General features: G+C 54.9%; 3 protein-coding genes across 4 annotated transcripts; 1 reads left to right on the top strand and 2 right to left on the bottom strand.

The window, feature by feature from the left end:
* On the bottom strand, positions 1 to 2,063 carry LOC117653064 (serine/threonine-protein kinase mos). Its single transcript, XM_034398426.1, has 6 exons — positions 1,764 to 2,063; positions 1,401 to 1,693; positions 1,095 to 1,326; positions 779 to 944; positions 542 to 691; positions 1 to 457 (listed from the first exon to the last, which is right to left on the bottom strand). The coding sequence occupies exons 1-6, from the start codon at positions 1,979 to 1,981 to the stop codon at positions 272 to 274; spliced, it is 1,245 nt and encodes a 414-aa protein (XP_034254317.1). The 5' UTR covers positions 1,982 to 2,063; the 3' UTR covers positions 1 to 271.
* Positions 2,064 to 2,129: 66 nt separating this feature from the next.
* LOC117653072 lies at positions 2,130 to 3,803 on the top strand. 2 transcript variants are annotated; one of them, XM_034398437.1, is made up of 3 exons: positions 2,130 to 2,348; positions 2,698 to 2,766; positions 2,846 to 3,803. In XM_034398437.1, exons 2-3 carry the CDS (start codon positions 2,707 to 2,709, stop codon positions 3,038 to 3,040), a joined length of 255 nt encoding a protein of 84 aa, XP_034254328.1. In that variant the 5' UTR covers positions 2,130 to 2,348; positions 2,698 to 2,706; the 3' UTR covers positions 3,041 to 3,803. The 2 variants fall into 2 exon arrangements, with proteins under 2 accessions (XP_034254328.1, XP_034254326.1); XM_034398435.1 differs by having other exon boundaries at positions 2,132 to 2,444.
* Positions 3,804 to 3,956: 153 nt separating this feature from the next.
* LOC117653061 (ABC transporter G family member 20-like) lies at positions 3,957 to 16,818 on the bottom strand. The gene is made up of 13 exons (XM_034398421.1): positions 16,434 to 16,818; positions 10,907 to 11,038; positions 7,757 to 8,071; positions 7,561 to 7,668; positions 7,375 to 7,468; positions 6,966 to 7,283; positions 6,740 to 6,885; positions 6,372 to 6,651; positions 5,927 to 6,291; positions 5,567 to 5,655; positions 5,300 to 5,476; positions 5,142 to 5,228; positions 3,957 to 5,060 (listed from the first exon to the last, which is right to left on the bottom strand). The coding sequence occupies exons 2-13, from the start codon at positions 11,026 to 11,028 to the stop codon at positions 4,849 to 4,851; spliced, it is 2,313 nt and encodes a 770-aa protein (XP_034254312.1). The 5' UTR covers positions 11,029 to 11,038; positions 16,434 to 16,818; the 3' UTR covers positions 3,957 to 4,848.
* Between the last annotated feature and the right edge of the window lie 702 nt (positions 16,819 to 17,520).

Below are 17,520 nucleotides of genomic sequence, written 5' to 3' on the forward strand. Positions count from 1 at the left end.
TAACAGTTATAAAATTTATTGCTTGATATTTTAAATGAAGTAAATTAAATCAGTCTGACAAAATAAAAGTGCATTGGCAGTGACATTATCATAGACAATACAAGTAAAATTTTTCTTTGTTCCTAATTCATTTGCTAGTTATGTACAGATATTTCATTACACTATCCCTACAGAATATGATGTGACTAGTGAGTTAAACATTATTGAAGTATCACAGAATAATTTTACTTAAGACAAACTTTCAATCTATCTTGAAAAAGGCAAAGCGCACTTACACAACCCATGAATGCTCTGGCTTACCATTAGTGTATTCAAGATGCAACTCGTTTGTTACCTCCTCAATTGTTGGACGACATTCTGCAGACTGTGACCAACATCTCTTAACTAGGGAGAGATATCGCCCATCTTCAGGACAGAGGATTTCAGGTAGTTCAGGACGATATTCGGCAGCAACAACCTGAAGGAACCGTAAAATGGGATGCATTTTGTTCCCAGTGCATGAAAATTAACATAAGGTAACACGCAGTATCAATGAATCTACCTTGTAGATGACAGTATGACCCCGCAACTCTTTGTAGGGAGTTTCTCCGGACATAAGTTGCCACATGGTTATCCCCAGAGAGTAGACATCTGCAGCTGCTGTGGGTTTGTTTCCTTGTAATATTTCAGGTGCAACATAGCCTACTGTTCCCTAAACACACAGAAAAAGGAAAGATCCAGTACAAGAAACAATAGTAAAAGCATGATGATGAAGATAGTAATTAAATGATGTTCTCACCTGCAGAGAGAATTCCACCTTTTCAAACGTGGAAGAGCAGCCAAAATCACATAATTTGCAAGTGTCCGTGAAGATATCAACTAGAACATTTTGGGGCTTCACATCAAGGTGCAGTATTCTTTGCTTGTGGCAGTAGGCAAGAGCAGTACCTATTTGCATACTATACCTAAAATTCAACATAAAGCAAAAAGACTACATACATGCCGCAAAAAAGTAACAATTTTGACTGTTTACCTGTCCTACTGTTTACCATAAGTTTCATTCCCAATGCAACACTGAAACTTATGACAAATTAAAGAAGTTAATTTTAACTTACCTAAACCTCAGGTTGACCTTATCTCTTAAGTAACCAAGATCTACAAACTTTTGAAGGGAGTACCCACAAATTCTCTCCATGATGACTATTCCAGCAATCTTATCTTCAGATGGAGTCACTTTCAAAACGGATACAATATTTGGGTGATGAAAAGTTAGGCAATTCATCTCATTTTTAACTTGCCTACATGCCTCTGGAGTTGATGGAACAATTTTGACTGCCACTTTCTGACCTGCGCAGGGAAAAATTAGATAAGCAACCTCAAATTGGAGTGTCATAATGTGGATAGGCTTGTTCAGAACACACCTTTGTACTTTGCTTCCAATACGGTACCAAAAGTACCTTTCCCCAAGATGTGCAAGCCACTTCGTTTCTGGCTGAAAATTTTGATCAATTCAGCTCTATCAGGAGTGTCAGCGGATGGTTCAAAGTGGCAACATTTATCCACTCGACTGACAGGGGAAACAATGAGCTGGACAGAATCTATAAAGTGATCACTCTCAAAGGGTGAAGGGCTACTTCCTCCATCACTCCATGGTAGTTTCCGAGCACTCTTGCTTTTTCTTGATACAGAAGAGGCATATGCTGGGCGAGGTTTGCTAAAGCACAAATCAGAAATTGCAGGTATCCCAAGACCGATTAACATTCAAATAAGTAAAGAGTACAAACCTAGTGTTAGAGTACGGTGATAGAACATTGCTGACATTGCTCACGAAAGGACTCAGAGAATTCTTCTTAGGCACAGAAGCAACTGAGTGGGGACTCCAGTCAAGATCGCCTTTAATAGCTGCATTTAAAGCACGATTGACCTTTGGAGATTTAAAGGCACTGCCTAGGTTCCTCGGGCTGACAACTTTCCTCATTGACGCTGAAGCCATGCTTGACATTTTCTCTCCTCAACACCTGTTTCGATCGGACCACCGTCGTGAGGTGCGCTCAGCTGAGGAATGACATTTGAATGATTGGGGGGAGGGGGGGTTACCAGACTTTGGAAAGATAGAACCGGAAGTGCAGCGGTGGCTTGAAAAGTATGACAAATTTTGCGCTCAAAGATTGCCTGCGATGACATACATTTCTTTGGCTAATCTTTTGTTTGTATTCATTACTAATTATGATTGAACCGACCAGCTGGAATTTTGGTCTTAATTAGCTATGGTCCTGCTGCTCACTTTCTTGCTGAGCTGAGTATATCGATATATCGACATTCATAGTCGATGTCAACATTCGATAGTCTCCTTATGTTTATTTTTTAAGGTACTTGCTTTACCTTTGAAATTAACATTTTCCTCACTCTTCTTGTCTTGGTCGCAACATAATACGACTTTTTGACCTTTGACAACCGTTATTGCCGTAAGTGCTTGAAAATTCACTTAATTTCGTAAAAAATCCATCACACTTTTCATTGAACATAGTTTTTTCCTGGATCTTAGGTTAAAAGCACCTACTGTCTTGTCAGTTGAAGTTTAAGGCAACTATCCTCAGAAGCTTGTTTTTGGTCTTTATTTCTTCATTGACTTTTCTCTTTATTTTCTCACAGGCTGAAGACCAATTCAAATTCACTACCAAAACAATATTTTCCTTATGTTTCAATGATTTTTTGCAGGCCTTCACAATGGGCAGCAGCAGTGCCAGTGAACTGTCTGAATTGAGACGTGATGTGATGCTTCTTGAGGTATGTTGGAGACCAATTTTTCGGCCCTTCTTGAAAGTATCTGATCTGCACAAGTAGTCATTCTCGTTCTTGCATCCAGGTTGAAAAGCTATTGTATGAAACTGAGAAGTTGAAGGAAGAACGAGACAACATGAGGCAGGAAAAAGAAATGCTGGAGCTGGAGCATCAAGTTCTACTGCGTGAGAGGGAGAGACTGGAGAAAGAAATAGCCAAGCAGAATCTCAGCGGAGGTGGATCTGCAACTCGTCCTTCTACATCCGACCGAGGCCCATAAATTATTCAGTTCCGACATGTTTCATTATTTTGTCTGTGATTTTTAACATTTAGTTATAATGCCTGTATTAGATTTCGACAGGATTATTCCAATTTTCTGCTCAAAACTTGAAGCTTTTTCTCCCTATACCCTTTATGACTGATTCTTGGAGACTCAATTTGCTTCAAAACCTCAGCGCTTCACATCACTACATAACAAACTTGAACATTTGCTTTATGGAAACATTCCTTTATTCAGTATGTTTCCTGTTATGTGGTGATGTGATGTGATTCAAGGTAGAGGCATTCATTATTTCAAAGTTGCTTTTGATCCTTGTGGGCCTTGGTTTCTTATTGCTTACAGATTAATCAAATAAGAATCATTCTGAGAAGTTTCTTTTTCTGAGCAGTAATGTGGTGTCATTGTAATTTCTCAAACAATTTCATTTTAAATTAATAATTTGTTCTCTCTTTGCTGAGAGATGTGTTATTGTTTATGACTGGGTAATGATGTGCTACCTTTCCCTTTTGTGTTCCTTCAATGGTAAACTGGTTACAGTGAATAACGTGAAATATTAATTTTGAACGTGGGTCACAAATTTATAATTTTTGTGGACACCTATAGTACTAACATTCTTAGATGTTCAGAGGAAGGCTATTCAGTTATCTGATTGAAAGTCCTGCATTGTCCATCTTTATTTTAACATCAATGTCATCACACTAAAATGTTTCCTTTATTGTTGTATCTTGTATATGAGTTGGATGATAAAAACCTCGTGTGGATCTTCTCCTTTTTTTATTTAGCCTCTGTCACACCAAATCTAGCCAAAGTTTCTTCCTCAAAAGAAGGCTTTGTTTCACTGTTGTTTTCCAATAGAAAGATAGGGGATAGTTACAAGAAAAAGCAATTATTTGGCTTGTACAGTAATTTTTTTTTTTTAAGAGTCAAGAACACATTCATCTCAAGAAATGCCTTTCTAGTATAAATTAATAATTTTTCCATTTAGGTCTAATTGTCATGTCCATCTTGAAAACAGTGTTACTAAGTAGCCTAGTATTTTACATATTTACAACTGATTTCTATCTGGCCACAGGTAAAATTATGTTTGGCCATTTTCCACCTCTTTTCATTCTTTGTCACAACCATAACATGTAACAGTCACACCTTCCAATGAATTTTCTCATGTCAAGCGTTTCCTTCCTATTTACTCTCATGTTTATGTATACATATCATTTTCTAGACTAACTAAAACATAAATTGAGACTTACCATCCTCGGTATTATGGTTTGTACATATCACACTACTTAAGAAAACAAATGGTCAGTAAATTAAAATACTGTTCCTTCCATCGGTTAAAAATTTAGTGCCACTTCACCTGAATCCATGGGTTTTTGCCCCTCAATTCTAGTTTATTGCAGTCTCAATCTGGGTCTAGCTTAAGACAAATTAAAATTTACAACCAAAGATATCACACATATACTTGTACCTAAAATTAAGGGATTCATATATGATATTCTAGGCTACAGAGCTTCAAGCTCTGAATAAATACAATTGATGATCCACCTTAAATAGTTTTAGCCTTAAAATATACTGACTATAGTGCCAAGGCTTTAATTCAGCCATGATTCAAAGCTTACTTGCAAATATCATGTAAGACTGGTTGTGACTCACAGCTAACAATTTCCAAAGATTTGACAACTTTTCAATACAGTAAAAAATCTATCTATGAACTAGTTGATGCCATGTGGAAACAATTTATTTCAACATGTCTTGGTCTGAAGATTCTTACTGACTATGTGAATGAATTGAGCAGTTTCATGTGAGCTTACCTACTTACGGTATTTTAGAATTATCATACACAAAGTTATAAGTGCTGCTGCCCATACTGCGGTCACGAGAAAGCCTACATAAACCTCTGGTTTACTCAGACTCCATCCTCTGAGCATAATGTTTCGGAGTGATGTGGTTGACAATGTTGTTGGGAGGAATAGAGCAACCCAGCGAAGGAGAAGTGGCATTCCTTCTATGGGCCAAATGACACCTAGAAATAGTTTCAATTAGGACACTTGCTAATTTTCCATGAGTCATAACATAGCCTTACTACAAGAAAAGTTACACTTACCACTCAATAGAATGATTGGGTAGAAACTACCAAGAGACATGAAATTGGCACTTGTCACCGTTTCACACGACACAGATACAAAAAATCCTGTTGAAGAAGATCCATTTTATTATTTTCTCAACAAATCAATTTTATAACTATAAGAGGCATATACATACCGAAGCACATTCCCGTCATCCCCGTGAGGAAGGTGAGGGATATAACGTCGCCCATGTAGCCTACACAGGGCACCTTGAACACGAGGAACATCATGATGAGCGCCAGGGCGGCCTGGATGCCCATGAGCACCCCCTGCGTCACCACGTGGGCCAAAAGCGACTCCCAAGCCGTCACACCTGCAAGTCACAGACAGACTGGTCAGGAGAGGCGCAAAATACAAGTGGACGCGCCAATTGCGTTGGTGACAATACTGGCAATGTCCTCACCTGCCACCAGGCTCCTATCCCAGAGGCCCTCCTGCCGCTCTGTGATCATCACCGTTGCGGTAAGGCCGGTCGTCAAGAAGAATATCATTCTGAAATTCAGTAGAAAAGGGGTGCGTGACTGAAAAGCGAACGTACTTACTTCAGAAGACTTAAGGCGAATATGGGGTGGGTCCTCATCCGCGGTGGGATGTAGCGCCTGTGAAATGCGAGGTAGGCCAGCCCGCCATACAGCTAGCCTCGCGTGGTGGCCTACCCGGCGCCGTGCCAGCTCGCCGCCTGCGGGACGCAGGGTAGGCCAGCCCGCCAGACAGCTAGCCTCGCGTGGTGGCCTACCCCGCCTCCATCAGGCGCTCTTCTTACGTGAGAATGATGCCGGGGGCGGCGAACACGGCGAAGTTGGGGTTGTCCACGCCGTATACAGGATCTTCGAAGTGCACAGGGATCTCCCCTATCTTGGGGTTGGCGTGGCAGCGTCCCAGCAGGTCCCTGGAGAAGGCGTGATACGAGTCCACGATGCTCTTGGTCATGATGGTGCCCAGCTGGCGGTTGGACATGTCCAGCCAAATGGGGATCTCGCCCTGCTCCACCTCGTCCTCCGACAGCTCCGAGCCGTACAGGCGTCGCGCCTCCAGGTACTCGGTGAAGTTGGGGCTGAAGTAGAGCACGCCAATCGAGTCGCCGGCCTTGGTCGCGCTCAGCGCCTCTTCCCTCTCCTTGTAGTACACCTGGAAGGGTGGAGGGATCGCAAAGAGGTCAAGAGGTAACGCTTGGGACTCGGAAGCTCCGCGCGCTGTGCGCCACCAACCTGGTTGGCCATGTTGTGGTCGAGGTAGTCGAGGAACGCGCACGACAGCATGCGCACCGAGCAGTTGCCCACGGGCTGGCCGTAGTCGTCGTCCGTGCCGCCACTGTACGTCGAGCCCGGGGCGCCAAACGCCGCGCGGTACTGGTCGCAGCTGGTCAGGTTCATGGCGTACAGCTCCTCGTTCACGACGCTCAGCTGCAGGCCCTGGGGGTCGCCGCCGATGGCCGTGAAGAACACGCCCACCTCCAGCACCGGGAAGATGAAGATGAAGCCCAGGGCGCTGCAAACAGACGCGAGTTTTCGTGCGGTCACGCAATTGAACATTTGAACGACGGCGAGGCTACTCCTTGTCGGAGTCGGCCACTCACCCCAGATGTCTGAGGATGCGCAGGAAACTCTTGACGAGCAGGGCCTTGACGTGGCCCTTGAACATGGCGGAGAAAGGCGGACTCGGTCGGACGGGCACGTCGTGGACGCCGCCGAGGCCGCCGCCGTTGCAGGCGGCCGACTTGCCCTGGAACACGAGCCAACAAGCGGTAAATTGCGCGCGACAACGCAGTGCCGAAATGAAGTGACCAGCGGTGCGGTGCTTACGTTGGCGCGGAGCTTCTGCAGGGCGAGCGCGTCGTGGCCGTTGGGCGACGAGTTGAGGTCGCCGTTGGAGCCGTGGGCCTGGTGCAGCGCCTCCGTCGAGCTGGCCGACAGCGGCAGCGTGCCGGCGCCCTGGTCCACCGAGAGCGTCTCCACCGAGCCCTGGTCCACGGTGCCCGGGTCATCGTGGCCCTGGTCGACCGGCCCTTGGTTCGAGCTGAGGATGAGGAACACCTCCTCGAGCGTCTCGGAGCCGTAGCGGCCCAGCAGCCGGCTGGGGGAGTCCTCGGCCAGCAGGCGGCCCGCGCGCATCAGTCCTATCTGCAAGGGAGAGCTTGTGAGTCACGGCCTGTGAGGCGACGGTGGGGCGTTCCAAGCTTCCGCACCACGCCCTGGACTCTGCACGCCTCACCGTGTGCGCCTGCTTGGCCTCCTCGATGTAGTGCGTGGTGATGATGACGGTCTTGTGGTCGTCGCGGGTGATGGTGACGAGGTAATCCCAGATACTGCGGAGGGAACAATGACTGGTGAGCTGACGGCGAGGTGAAAAGACAACTGCAGGCACTGCGTGCACTGCGTGCGTGACGGGGATACTTACGCCTGGCGCAGGATGGGGTCCAGGCCCACGGTCGGCTCGTCCAGGATCAGGAGCTCCGGGTCGTGCACCAGGGCGGCGGCGAAGGACACCCGCCTCTGTTGGCCACCACTGCGTAAAGCCGAAAGGAACGTCAAACGCCAGACCGGAGCGAGGGTGGCAGACACGTTGTTGGGGCGCGGCAGTGCGGCGGGCCTACCTGAGCAGCTTGACGAACTTGTTCAAGGGCGGCAGGTCGAGCAGCTGCTGCAGGAACACGATGCGCTCCCCGATGGCGTCGTCGCTCATGCCGAACAGCCAGCCGAAGTAGAGCAGCGTCTCGCGGACGGTGAGCTCGCCGACCAGGGCCACGTCCTGGGGCATGTAGCCGATGCGGGGGCCGGGCACGCCACTGCCGGGCTCGCCCGGACGGCCGCCCAGCACCCACACGGAGCCGGCGTCCAGGCGCCGGCGCCCCACCGTGCAGGACAGCAGCGTCGTCTTGCCGCAGCCCGACGCGCCCAGGAGCCCGTAGCTGCGGACACAAGAAGACTGTCACCACACTCCGTGGAAATGGAACACTATTCTTAAAGGAGGGAGCATTTTTCTCGATCCTCATCCATCTTTTCCGGTCCTTCCGATTCCTCTAAAGTCCCAAGCGCGGCACAACCTTACTAGTCCCGAAACTTGAATTCACCGGTAAAGCCCGGATAGAAACAGATACAAATAAAAATAGAAATAGGTCTAGGGACGAGGGGCTTGGCGGGCGCGCAAACTCCGCTTGGCCAACCACGGCAAGGTGCGGGCAGGCTCAGCCAAGGCTCGCATCCTTGGACGCGCTTGGCGTGACTTGGCTGCCGGATCATCGGAGGTGCTCGCTTTGAGTCTGTGTCTGTGTGTCTACGTGCGTGCCTGTGAGTGTGTGTGTGTGTGGGGGGGGGGGTCGCTGTTTGGGATCGCGCACCACGTGCCGAGATGCAGTGGTATTGGTATTGTAGGTCTGAAGAAAGAGGCGCAGTTACCTCACACAGCCATGCAGCCATGCACCTGGAAGCTGAATCCCACCGCCGCCAGTCGCAACTCCCCCCCCCCCTCCTCTCGCCACGAGTGACACAGTTGCAACAGCCGCCGCTCCTTTCCCAAGAAACTGACTCCTCGGTTGTTAGTCAAACTTTATATTTTTCGCTGGGGGTTTGATTTGAACAGAGGAGCCTCTGCGAAGCACACAAAGCACTGTAAGAGGAAAAGGGGGGAGGGGGTGGGGGCGGTTAGCCGAAGTGAGACGCACGCACGCCCTGGGGAGCGTTTCCTTGGAAACAGACCGCCAAAAAGGCGAAGCGGCAAAGCGGCGTTCGCCCGCCTGGCGACATCGCGAGACTGCGCGACGCGAGGCGACGCGACGCGGCGTGCCCTTCTGGAGGCAGAGGCCCGCCATTCCATTCCGACTCGCATTTCGATGTTTCGGGAAACGTCTCGGCCGGTGACGCAAGCCGATTGGCCGCGTGAGACACCAAGCCGCGCATTGTTCGGCGGTCCCATTCCGAACGGAGACTTCGTCGCGATGTCTCTCTCGCACCCCGAGGGAAGGGCGGACGAGTGCGAGAGAGAAACATCGCGACGAAAACGCCGTTCGGAACAATCCTGCCAACGCGTAATCGGGCGTAATAGTGGTCGCGCAGCCTTGGCTTGCCTATGGCTTGCCTTCGGACGGCTTACCTCGGCCTCGGCGCATCTCGCTCGGCCGGGACACGGCGGGACGCACGCCACGAAGTGCACGAAGTGACGCCAAGTGCTCTGTTCAGACCAAGTCCGACAGTTGGCGGCGACCATCTCCTATTACATTGCGTCCACCACGTGCCGACCCCACCCTGCCCCGCCCCGCCCCGCCCCACCCCGCCACCAGGTAATAAGGCTTTACAGGCGCAAAGGCGCACTCCATCCACTGCGCGTCATCCAGGTGCGGCGCGGGGAGCGGAGAGGGACGGGGTGGGGGGACTGAGAGTGAAAGTAACCCGTCCGCTCCGCGCTCCGCGGGGGACGGGGCCTGGCGGGGCCCTGGCCGGCCCGGACACCTCCACGCCCAGTGCCTGCCCGACCCAGACCCTCCAGTCCAGGTCCTTGCGTGGCCACCGTGGCCGCCGTGGCCGCCCGCCCTGCAGCCCGTGGCCGTGGCGACTCCCGGGACTCCAGGGCACTCCAGGCCCGACACATGCTCCAGCGCGTCCAGGCTCTCGAAAATATCACCTTGAAAGAGCACCTGTTCTACGATAGCATTTAGCGTGCCGTCTGCTCGCGCATGTGTCAGCGATCAAAAAACAAGCCAATCATCCAAATGCATTTGCATCCCACCTTCGACCCAACTAGGAGTCGTTTGCAGATCGCATCATTGCCCAACAGCTGCCGAAGCCTTTGCTGCAACTATTTATCGGCCGCGTTACAAGATGGCTTTTTGCCATCGCGGCGCATCGTGGTCTCTGTCCCACCCGCAGCCGGTGCGGTATTGTAGTGGGAGGGCAACTTTCGTTCGCAGTCGCGGATTCGATTCCCCCTCCCTCTCTTTTCGCGGCTGGCACGCGGCCTGGACTGCGTCACTGTCATCTGCCGGCCGGGGCGCGCGGCGCGGGGCGCGGGGGCAGCGGGGCAGCGGGGCACCCGCGTGACGTAAGGGCCTCTGCCTGGAGGAAGACAAGACTGTCACTTGCTAACCCCGCGTCCCCGCGACGGCGTGACGCCCGACAGTGTGCGTTCGCTGCGCAGCGCGCATCGGGAGCGGCAGTTCACAGTGCACAGGCAAAAGCGTGAGCCGACACTGCAGTCACTGTAAAAAAAAAACAATTCTGAAGGTGTGACGCATGCCCATTTTGCAAATTCCAAGCATTTGCTTATCTAAAGATAGCCTGCCTAATGGCTGTTCGGTCTCCTGGACTGCCGATTCTGCCTCGCTGCCACCTGTTTTCGCGCTCATCCGCTCATTGCTTTCAAAATTTAAATTCAACTGCAGGCGGGAAAGAGTAATTGTTCCGCGGCTGAATGGCTGGAAGGCCTGGAAGGCGGCCCGCGCAAACAGCCCGCGATTAAATTCGACAAGCGTGAGAGAGTTTTTTGCGCTAAACTGTTTAACGCGAAGCCACGCGTCTGACAGTCCGCCACAAGTATTTTTTTCGGCTCCACTCTGCTGGATAATGCACTGCCAGAAAAACTTCGCGACTATGGCCTTGTAGAGATTTTATTCTGGTTTCCCGGCTTAAATATATGTACTACTTGTAGTATCACATTATTGTGCCAAAAATTATTGTTACTTTCAGCAACATTGATAACCGATACAATAGCAAACTATGACGACCACAGTTATAATTCCCGAGTTACTTACATGGATCCCTTCTGCACCGTCATGTCCAGGCGCTCCAGCACGTTGAGGACCTTCTTGCCGCTGCCATACGCCTTGCTCGCGCCCCGCACGCACACGGCGTAGCTAGGGCTCATGGACTCCATGGCTGCCAAGCTGCGAAAGACAAAGGAATAACGTCACCGACCGCTCCACAGAGGACAAAAGAAGACACGAGTCCTTACCAAAGCCCACCCACCCAGTCGTCTCTAGGGCCAACGGCGCTTGGCTTCAAACGCGAGCCGTCCGTGCATTTAAAATCATCGCGAGAAAATCAACAAAAAGAACGACACTCTTTGTCGACGACGTTCAGGCCGCAGATTGGACTGACAATCGCATATTATTTGCGGCCATATTTGGAGAAGCAATAAATTGCATTGTAAGGAGGTAGAAAGGCTTTTCCACCTTCCCACTGGGTCTCCACACCACCACACTGTACCGCTCGAAGCGGTGACAATTCGCAGCGCAAGCAGCAGCAGCAGCGACTTCGCGAAGAGCAGCGAGACGGGGACGGGGGTGCCAAATTCTGCGTAGAGTTGGCGATCGGTTCTCAATGACGCACTGCGGCACCTCAAGGAACCTCAAGGCACCTCAAGGCACGTCCTGAGGGAGTGTGTCTCGTTAAGTAGGTGGGCACACTCCGGGCCGAGGGCAGCTAGAGGACGGCAAGCCACGCCACGCCACGCCACGCCACGCCACGCCACGCCACGCCAGTCGATGTGCCACATTTGTCTATCTCATTTCCGCACCGCCTCAAACCAAACCCAGAGTACATGGCGTGTGTTTTCGGAAGCGCGACTTGGTCTTGGGGCCGTTTTCAGAGTCCACGACCATGACGTTGGCAAGTTTCTACACCCCCTAGCCCTCCCCCCCCCCCCCCCCCCGGCCCGCTCGGCAGCATTTCTGTGGTTTTCGGCCCACTTTGGTGTGGTCATCGCGCGGAATACAGCAACTCCGCGGGACGGGGAGGGGGAATCATTTTCTCTCTGCGTCGCACGCTTATAATCTCACCAAGTATTTTGAGCGTATGTAAGGTTATCTATTTAAGGCCAAATATTAGGTTTTCAGAGTGCGGTGCAATCTAACACCATCATTTTCGTTTCCAGCATGCAATAAGGGTTTTCGGAGGAGGGCGAAATTTGTACGCCCCAACAAACGCGAAAAGCGCACGGTGGTGTCACTTCGATGTGATTGTGACCATCAATCAAGGTCAAAACCGAGTCAGTTCGTAGCAACTCGTTTGAACGTCACGGACTGTCATTATTGACCATTTTGTGACCTCCCTCGTGGTAGGCACCATCCTTGAATCTAAAGCCACGCAAGTGTCCCGGCGTTCGCTGCATGAGCGCGCGCTGCCCGCCCTGCCCGCCCCCTTTCGGACCGTCGGGACAGTTCGGACAGCTGTATGGGTTGCACGCGACCACCGCTGCAACTCGGCCCGAGCTCGAAATAGCAGCATTAAGCCGCGACCGCCAGGCCGCCAGGCCGCCAGGCCATTCGGAGGAAATTTGGCTCGTCGCGACGGTCGTCGCTGTGGCTCGCGACCCCGCGCTCGCGCACAGCGGCAGTGCTGCCCGCGCAGCGCGCACGCACGCGACAGCCCGGTAGCGCGGCCAGGTCGCCGTCAGCTCGCTCTGTCGCTGGCAGTCCTTCGGCACTTTCCGGCAGCGCGAGGGAGACAGAGCGTGGAATCCCTCGGCAGAAGGTCCCCGATGATCCCCGATTGTCCCCGATGGTGCCCGTGAGCGTGAGGTCGACGCGAAGGGCGTTTTCGGCAGCGCCGAGGAGCCCCAGGGCCGCTTCGCTTGCTTCGCTTGCTTCGCTCGCGCTCCCACAACGTCTTGAGGCTCCCACGGCCGCGCTGCCGCCTCCATACTGCCGCGTACTGCCGCGGTGCCCCGGGCTTGGCCCCGGGTGCCGGTAAGGGACCGGTCGCGTGGCGCCTGGCTGCCAGTGGCTGGAGAAGGCAGGAAACAACACCAAAGACAGCAAAAACAACAGAAACGCGTCTTCGCTTCAGCGGCCCGACCTGGCCCGGGCCGCCTGCTTGAGGTTCAGCACACGCCTCGCGTGTTTCGCCTTGCATTGCCCTGGCAATGCCTGGCGTTGCCTCGCTGTGACTTTGGCACGAGGTCTAGCCGGTCTAGCTGGTGCTGGCTCGCTCCTCTGCCTCACTTTGGACGCGCCATTTTGCGCAAACGACCTAGCGTTCCATCACTCCTTTCCGCGACGTTTTCGCCCAAGAATTTTTCGTCCTTCGACCAGCTGTGTTTCTACCTGCTGCCATGCACTTCGATATCTCGTTGTTTTCATTTTCGGAAAGCTCACCCAAGCCGTGGCCGTGCGCTTCGGCACCGCCTGCTGGCGCTGCTGGCGCTGCTGGCCAGACGGCCCACTCGCTAAAGAGGAGTGCAAACCGACGAGTATGACCGTTACTGGACAATGTGCAAATACGTGTCCGTGTGTGCGTGTGTCAGTGTGAGCGCGCGCGAATGTGTTGTATGCGCCGGCTATTCCTGAGTACTCAGCTTTGGCATGGCACATCACTCCTTCTCTGTAAACCCAAGCCAATGCATTCGTAAAGATTAAAGCTCCTCCAGCAGCGGCGCGTACACTGCCTTCTCATCGCCGCGTCTTCGTGCCGCCAAATTTAAGCGCCTTTCAAAGTCAACAGGTTGTAATCTATTCTCTGCGACCGCGCCTTCTTCAGGCGGAAAAAGGCTGCTCCGCTCCGCCGTGGCCCCGCACGGCCCCGCACGGCCCCGCACGGCCATTGCGCGGCATTGTGCAGTGGCGCGGCGCGTCGGCGTGGCGGCCGCCTCATCTTTTTCTATTTCTCTTGGAAGTGAGATCCACGCTCTGCTCCTGCCGCCCCGGCGGTTTGCGCGCCACAGCCGTCAAAATTAAGTATTACTTTGTCGACTCGCGACGCGTGCCGCTGCCGCGCTGCCGGCACTCCAGCCTCTCCAAGCCTCCAAGTCGCTTCGGCTGCTACGGCGGGGGAGGCTCCGTCACTCCGGGCGGCGCCGTCCGCGTCCTCGTCGGCGGCGTCCTCATCACGACGCTGCGTATCGTCCTCGTCGACCCCGGCCCGGCCGCCACACTCAGGCGGGGCTCTGGAGCTGGAGGCGTCACGACGGGGCCGCCCTCCGCCAGAGGTCGCCAAGGGCAGGCAGGCCTAGCAAGTCTGTCTCTCTCGCACTCATAGGGCGCCCCGCCGGGGTGCGAGAGAGACAGAGCGACGAAGCGGAGGCCTCCTCATCCCGGCCGTGCTTTCAACCCGTAATCACCCAGGCTCGCCCAGGGCCCACCGAGCAAAGCGCAGGGCGACGCAGGGCGAGGGCGGGCACGCCGAAGAGGACCAACCTTCCCGGAATGTCGCCTCCAGCTTGCGCACGGCGCACACCTAGCCGCACCTAGCGCTGCGCAGCGCCTTCGGCCATCGCTTCTACGACGTTTGAAACCGATCCACTATCCAGCGCCGAGTAGTCGCGTTTAGCAGGCGTCCAAGCCAGTTCTACGCTTCCGCGGACCAGTGTGGACCAGTTTACTACGGTACCCGCGGGTCACCTTCCAGGCCGACGCCGGGCTCTGGACGCCCCCCCCCCCTTCTTTCTCTCTCTTTCGTTTCTTCCAGCATGTTAAATGCGAAGGCCCGCTCAAAGCTCTCCGACCGGAAGTTGAACGCCAAAGACAGCCAAGGTGTGTTTGAGGAGCCGCACATCCCAGCGAGAGGGAGGGAGGGAGAGAAAGAAAGAAGGGGGAGGGGGGAAGACGAGCCAGTCCAACCAGCGGCGCGCAAACACTACTCAGAGTCAACGCCGTCCACGCGGCCGGCGCGGACCTCTTTTTATTTTGGCGCGGTCACGGACTCGCGGACCGGCGGACCGCGGAGACGGAGGCGCCCCGCCCTGCCCTGCCCTCACTGCCAGCCTCGTGGTTACCTCGCGGCGGCCCGGCGCGCTGTGTCAACCGACAGCCAAAAGCCCGCCGCTCCGGCATAACCATTCATTTGGACGCCCCTCCCCCCTCCCCTTTCCATCCCGCTGCCATCGAGGCAGTGGAGGCAGCGGGCCGTTCAACTCCGGACTGGATTACAACCTAGCCGCGTGGTGGGCCCGTTCGCAAGAGGCCTCTGCCAGTTTCGTTTAAAATCGCAACTCCCGAAAGACGGCGAGCAAAATGTTGTCCAAAGGCTTTGGCGACAAAATTGAGGCCGGCCATGCCGAAGTCATACTACAGTCACAGGCAACCCCAAAAGTTTTAAGAAAATCGCCGCCCTAACCTCGCGGTTCGACGCCATGAGAACCTCACGGGCACACGAAAGGTAAAGTGCCCCGGCGCCCTTGGCGGAGAGCAGAGGGAAGTCCCGCTCGCTCCTCACCGCCGCTTCCCGCGACGACACGCGAGGAGCAAGACTTAGTTCGGTGGTTCGGCTGTGGCGGCGATAAACCATCTCCGTTCTCACGACTGCCATGCCGGTCCCGGGGCGAGGCTGGGCAAGGCCCCGGGCCGACTTGAAGCGAGGCGCGGTGAGGCGAGGCGACAAGAAGCGCACTCAGAGCAGAGCCTCAGTACCGCGGAAGCATGGAAACACGCGCGTCGTGCGAGGCCGCTCTATTTTCTGCCTGTTTCTGCCCTTTGCGGCGTCATGGCTGCACTGCACACGACTTGCCGCGCGCGGCGCAGTTTTCGGTCCGGGGATTCGGAGTGCGACCGCAAAGAAAATGCAATCTAGTCGGACTCCCCAAGCCGCAAGCGGCCGCAAGCCACTTGGCGAGCTCGGGCAGCTCAGCTTGGGGTGCATAGTGCACGTCGCAGTCGTTTTCTTCGTCGCTCTGTCCCTCTCGCACTCACGGGGTGTTCCGTATATGTGCGAGAGAGACAGACCCACTAAAACGACTTGTTGGCTTGCTGACTGGACCGTGATGCGCTTCTTGTTGTCGCCGTGCTCAAGGTTCTCGTCGTTCTCGCGGTGCTGCCATTGGGCTGCCGCCCGCCCGGACGCGAGTCGCGGAGAAAGCAGCTGCCATAACACGTGTCAACGCGTGTCGCGCCTTGCCCCCCCTCTTTTTACCAGCGACCAATTCTGTCGGAATGACTCCGTGGTGTGTGCGCGGAAAAGAATTGCACGGCGATGCAGTGCAGTGCGCGTGCACGGGTCGCGGCGGGGGGCGCAAGTGCAGCGTGTGGGGCGCGCGAAAGTCAGACCCCCCCCCCCTTTCCTCCCCTGGTCTTCCCCTCCCCTCCCCTCCCGCCGCGCACAGCTTTCTCCGCCACTGATAAGCCCACTGGCCGTCGGCCGCTGACGGCGCGCAGCGTCCTGGTCGGTCCTGGTGCACGGCGTCGGGGACGTCAAGGACCGCGAGCAGGTGGCAGCCGGTCGCGCCGCGCCGTCCGCGGCCTCGGTTCAAGTTCATCCCCCGCGCGCCGCGGCGGCCCTAGGCCTCGGTCTGGACCCCGGCAGTGCTGGGCAGGACTCACACCAGCCTCTGTTTGCCGCCGGGCTCACCTTCACAACGTCGCCGTCCTTTCAGGTGATCCTGGTGGTGCTCGCCCTGCAGCTCCCGCGGCGCAGGACGTGGTTCGACGACGGTGGCGCGGTGGCGCGTTGCGGTCCGGGCCGCCAACTGTTGGGAAAGCCTGCGCGGCTTCCTGTTACCGCATCGTTTCGCCGGCCAGTCTGCAGTGTGCCAGTCTGGCAGGCCCGCCGTCTGCTGGACGTATCCTGGGCGTATCCTGTGTGGCCCTGTCGCACCTCTCGCACCTCGCACTCACTGGCCGCGCACACAGGGGTCGGCTGCTGTCACTGGCACTGTCACTGGCTCTGGCTGCGCGTGGGCGTCGCGTCCGGGACCACGACGACGCCGGCCTCTGGCGGCGTGCTCGCGGCTGCGTAGGGCAGGGCGCGGGGCGACGCGGGGCGACGCGGCACTGCGGACACTTTGGAGAACTGGACGCGGCGCTGCGCGACGCGACGCGGGCTCCGCTAAGCTCCGCGGAGTGGTGCGGTGTGGCCGCGGTGGCGTGGTCGCCGCGCCTCGGGGGGCTCGCGGGGCTCCGGGAAGGGGGCTGGCCAGGCAGCTACACTGCGAGGCGCGGCGGGGCGCGGCGGGGCGCGGCGGGGCGTTCCTCTACTCCTTCTCCGAGTCTTCGGTCGGAGGTTCGGCGTCCGCCGGAGAGGAGCGATACGGGGGTATAGCCCCTGCCCCCCCCTCCCTGAAGCAACCCTTCCCCTTCCTCGGCCGCGCGCGGCGTGGCGCGGCGTGGCGCGGAGAGAGGGGGAAAGAGAGAGTCGTCAAAACAAGGAGCCGCTTTAGCGCAGCTGCAGGTGCGGGGTATCACCGTCGTCAAATAAAAGCGTCACTTTTCCACTCGGCCATCTGTCAAGACTGTGGGAACGGAGAGCGGGGGCATAGCGTGGCGGTGCGACTCGGTGATCGCGTGCCGCTTCATCAGGCCTCAACCACGGGGCATGGAGCTGGGAGCCGTCGGGGAGCGAACCGATGTCCTGCGTGTCTTGAGGCAGAGGCATTGGCAACGAGGACCCTTGTACTTCCCTCGTTGTGACAGCGCGGCGCACGGTTCGCCTCGGCCCG

This window comes from Thrips palmi, unplaced genomic scaffold, assembly GCF_012932325.1.
Source record: "Thrips palmi isolate BJ-2018 unplaced genomic scaffold, TpBJ-2018v1 HiC_scaffold_8, whole genome shotgun sequence".
In the NCBI taxonomy this organism is placed as follows: Eukaryota; Metazoa; Arthropoda; class Insecta; order Thysanoptera; family Thripidae; genus Thrips; species Thrips palmi.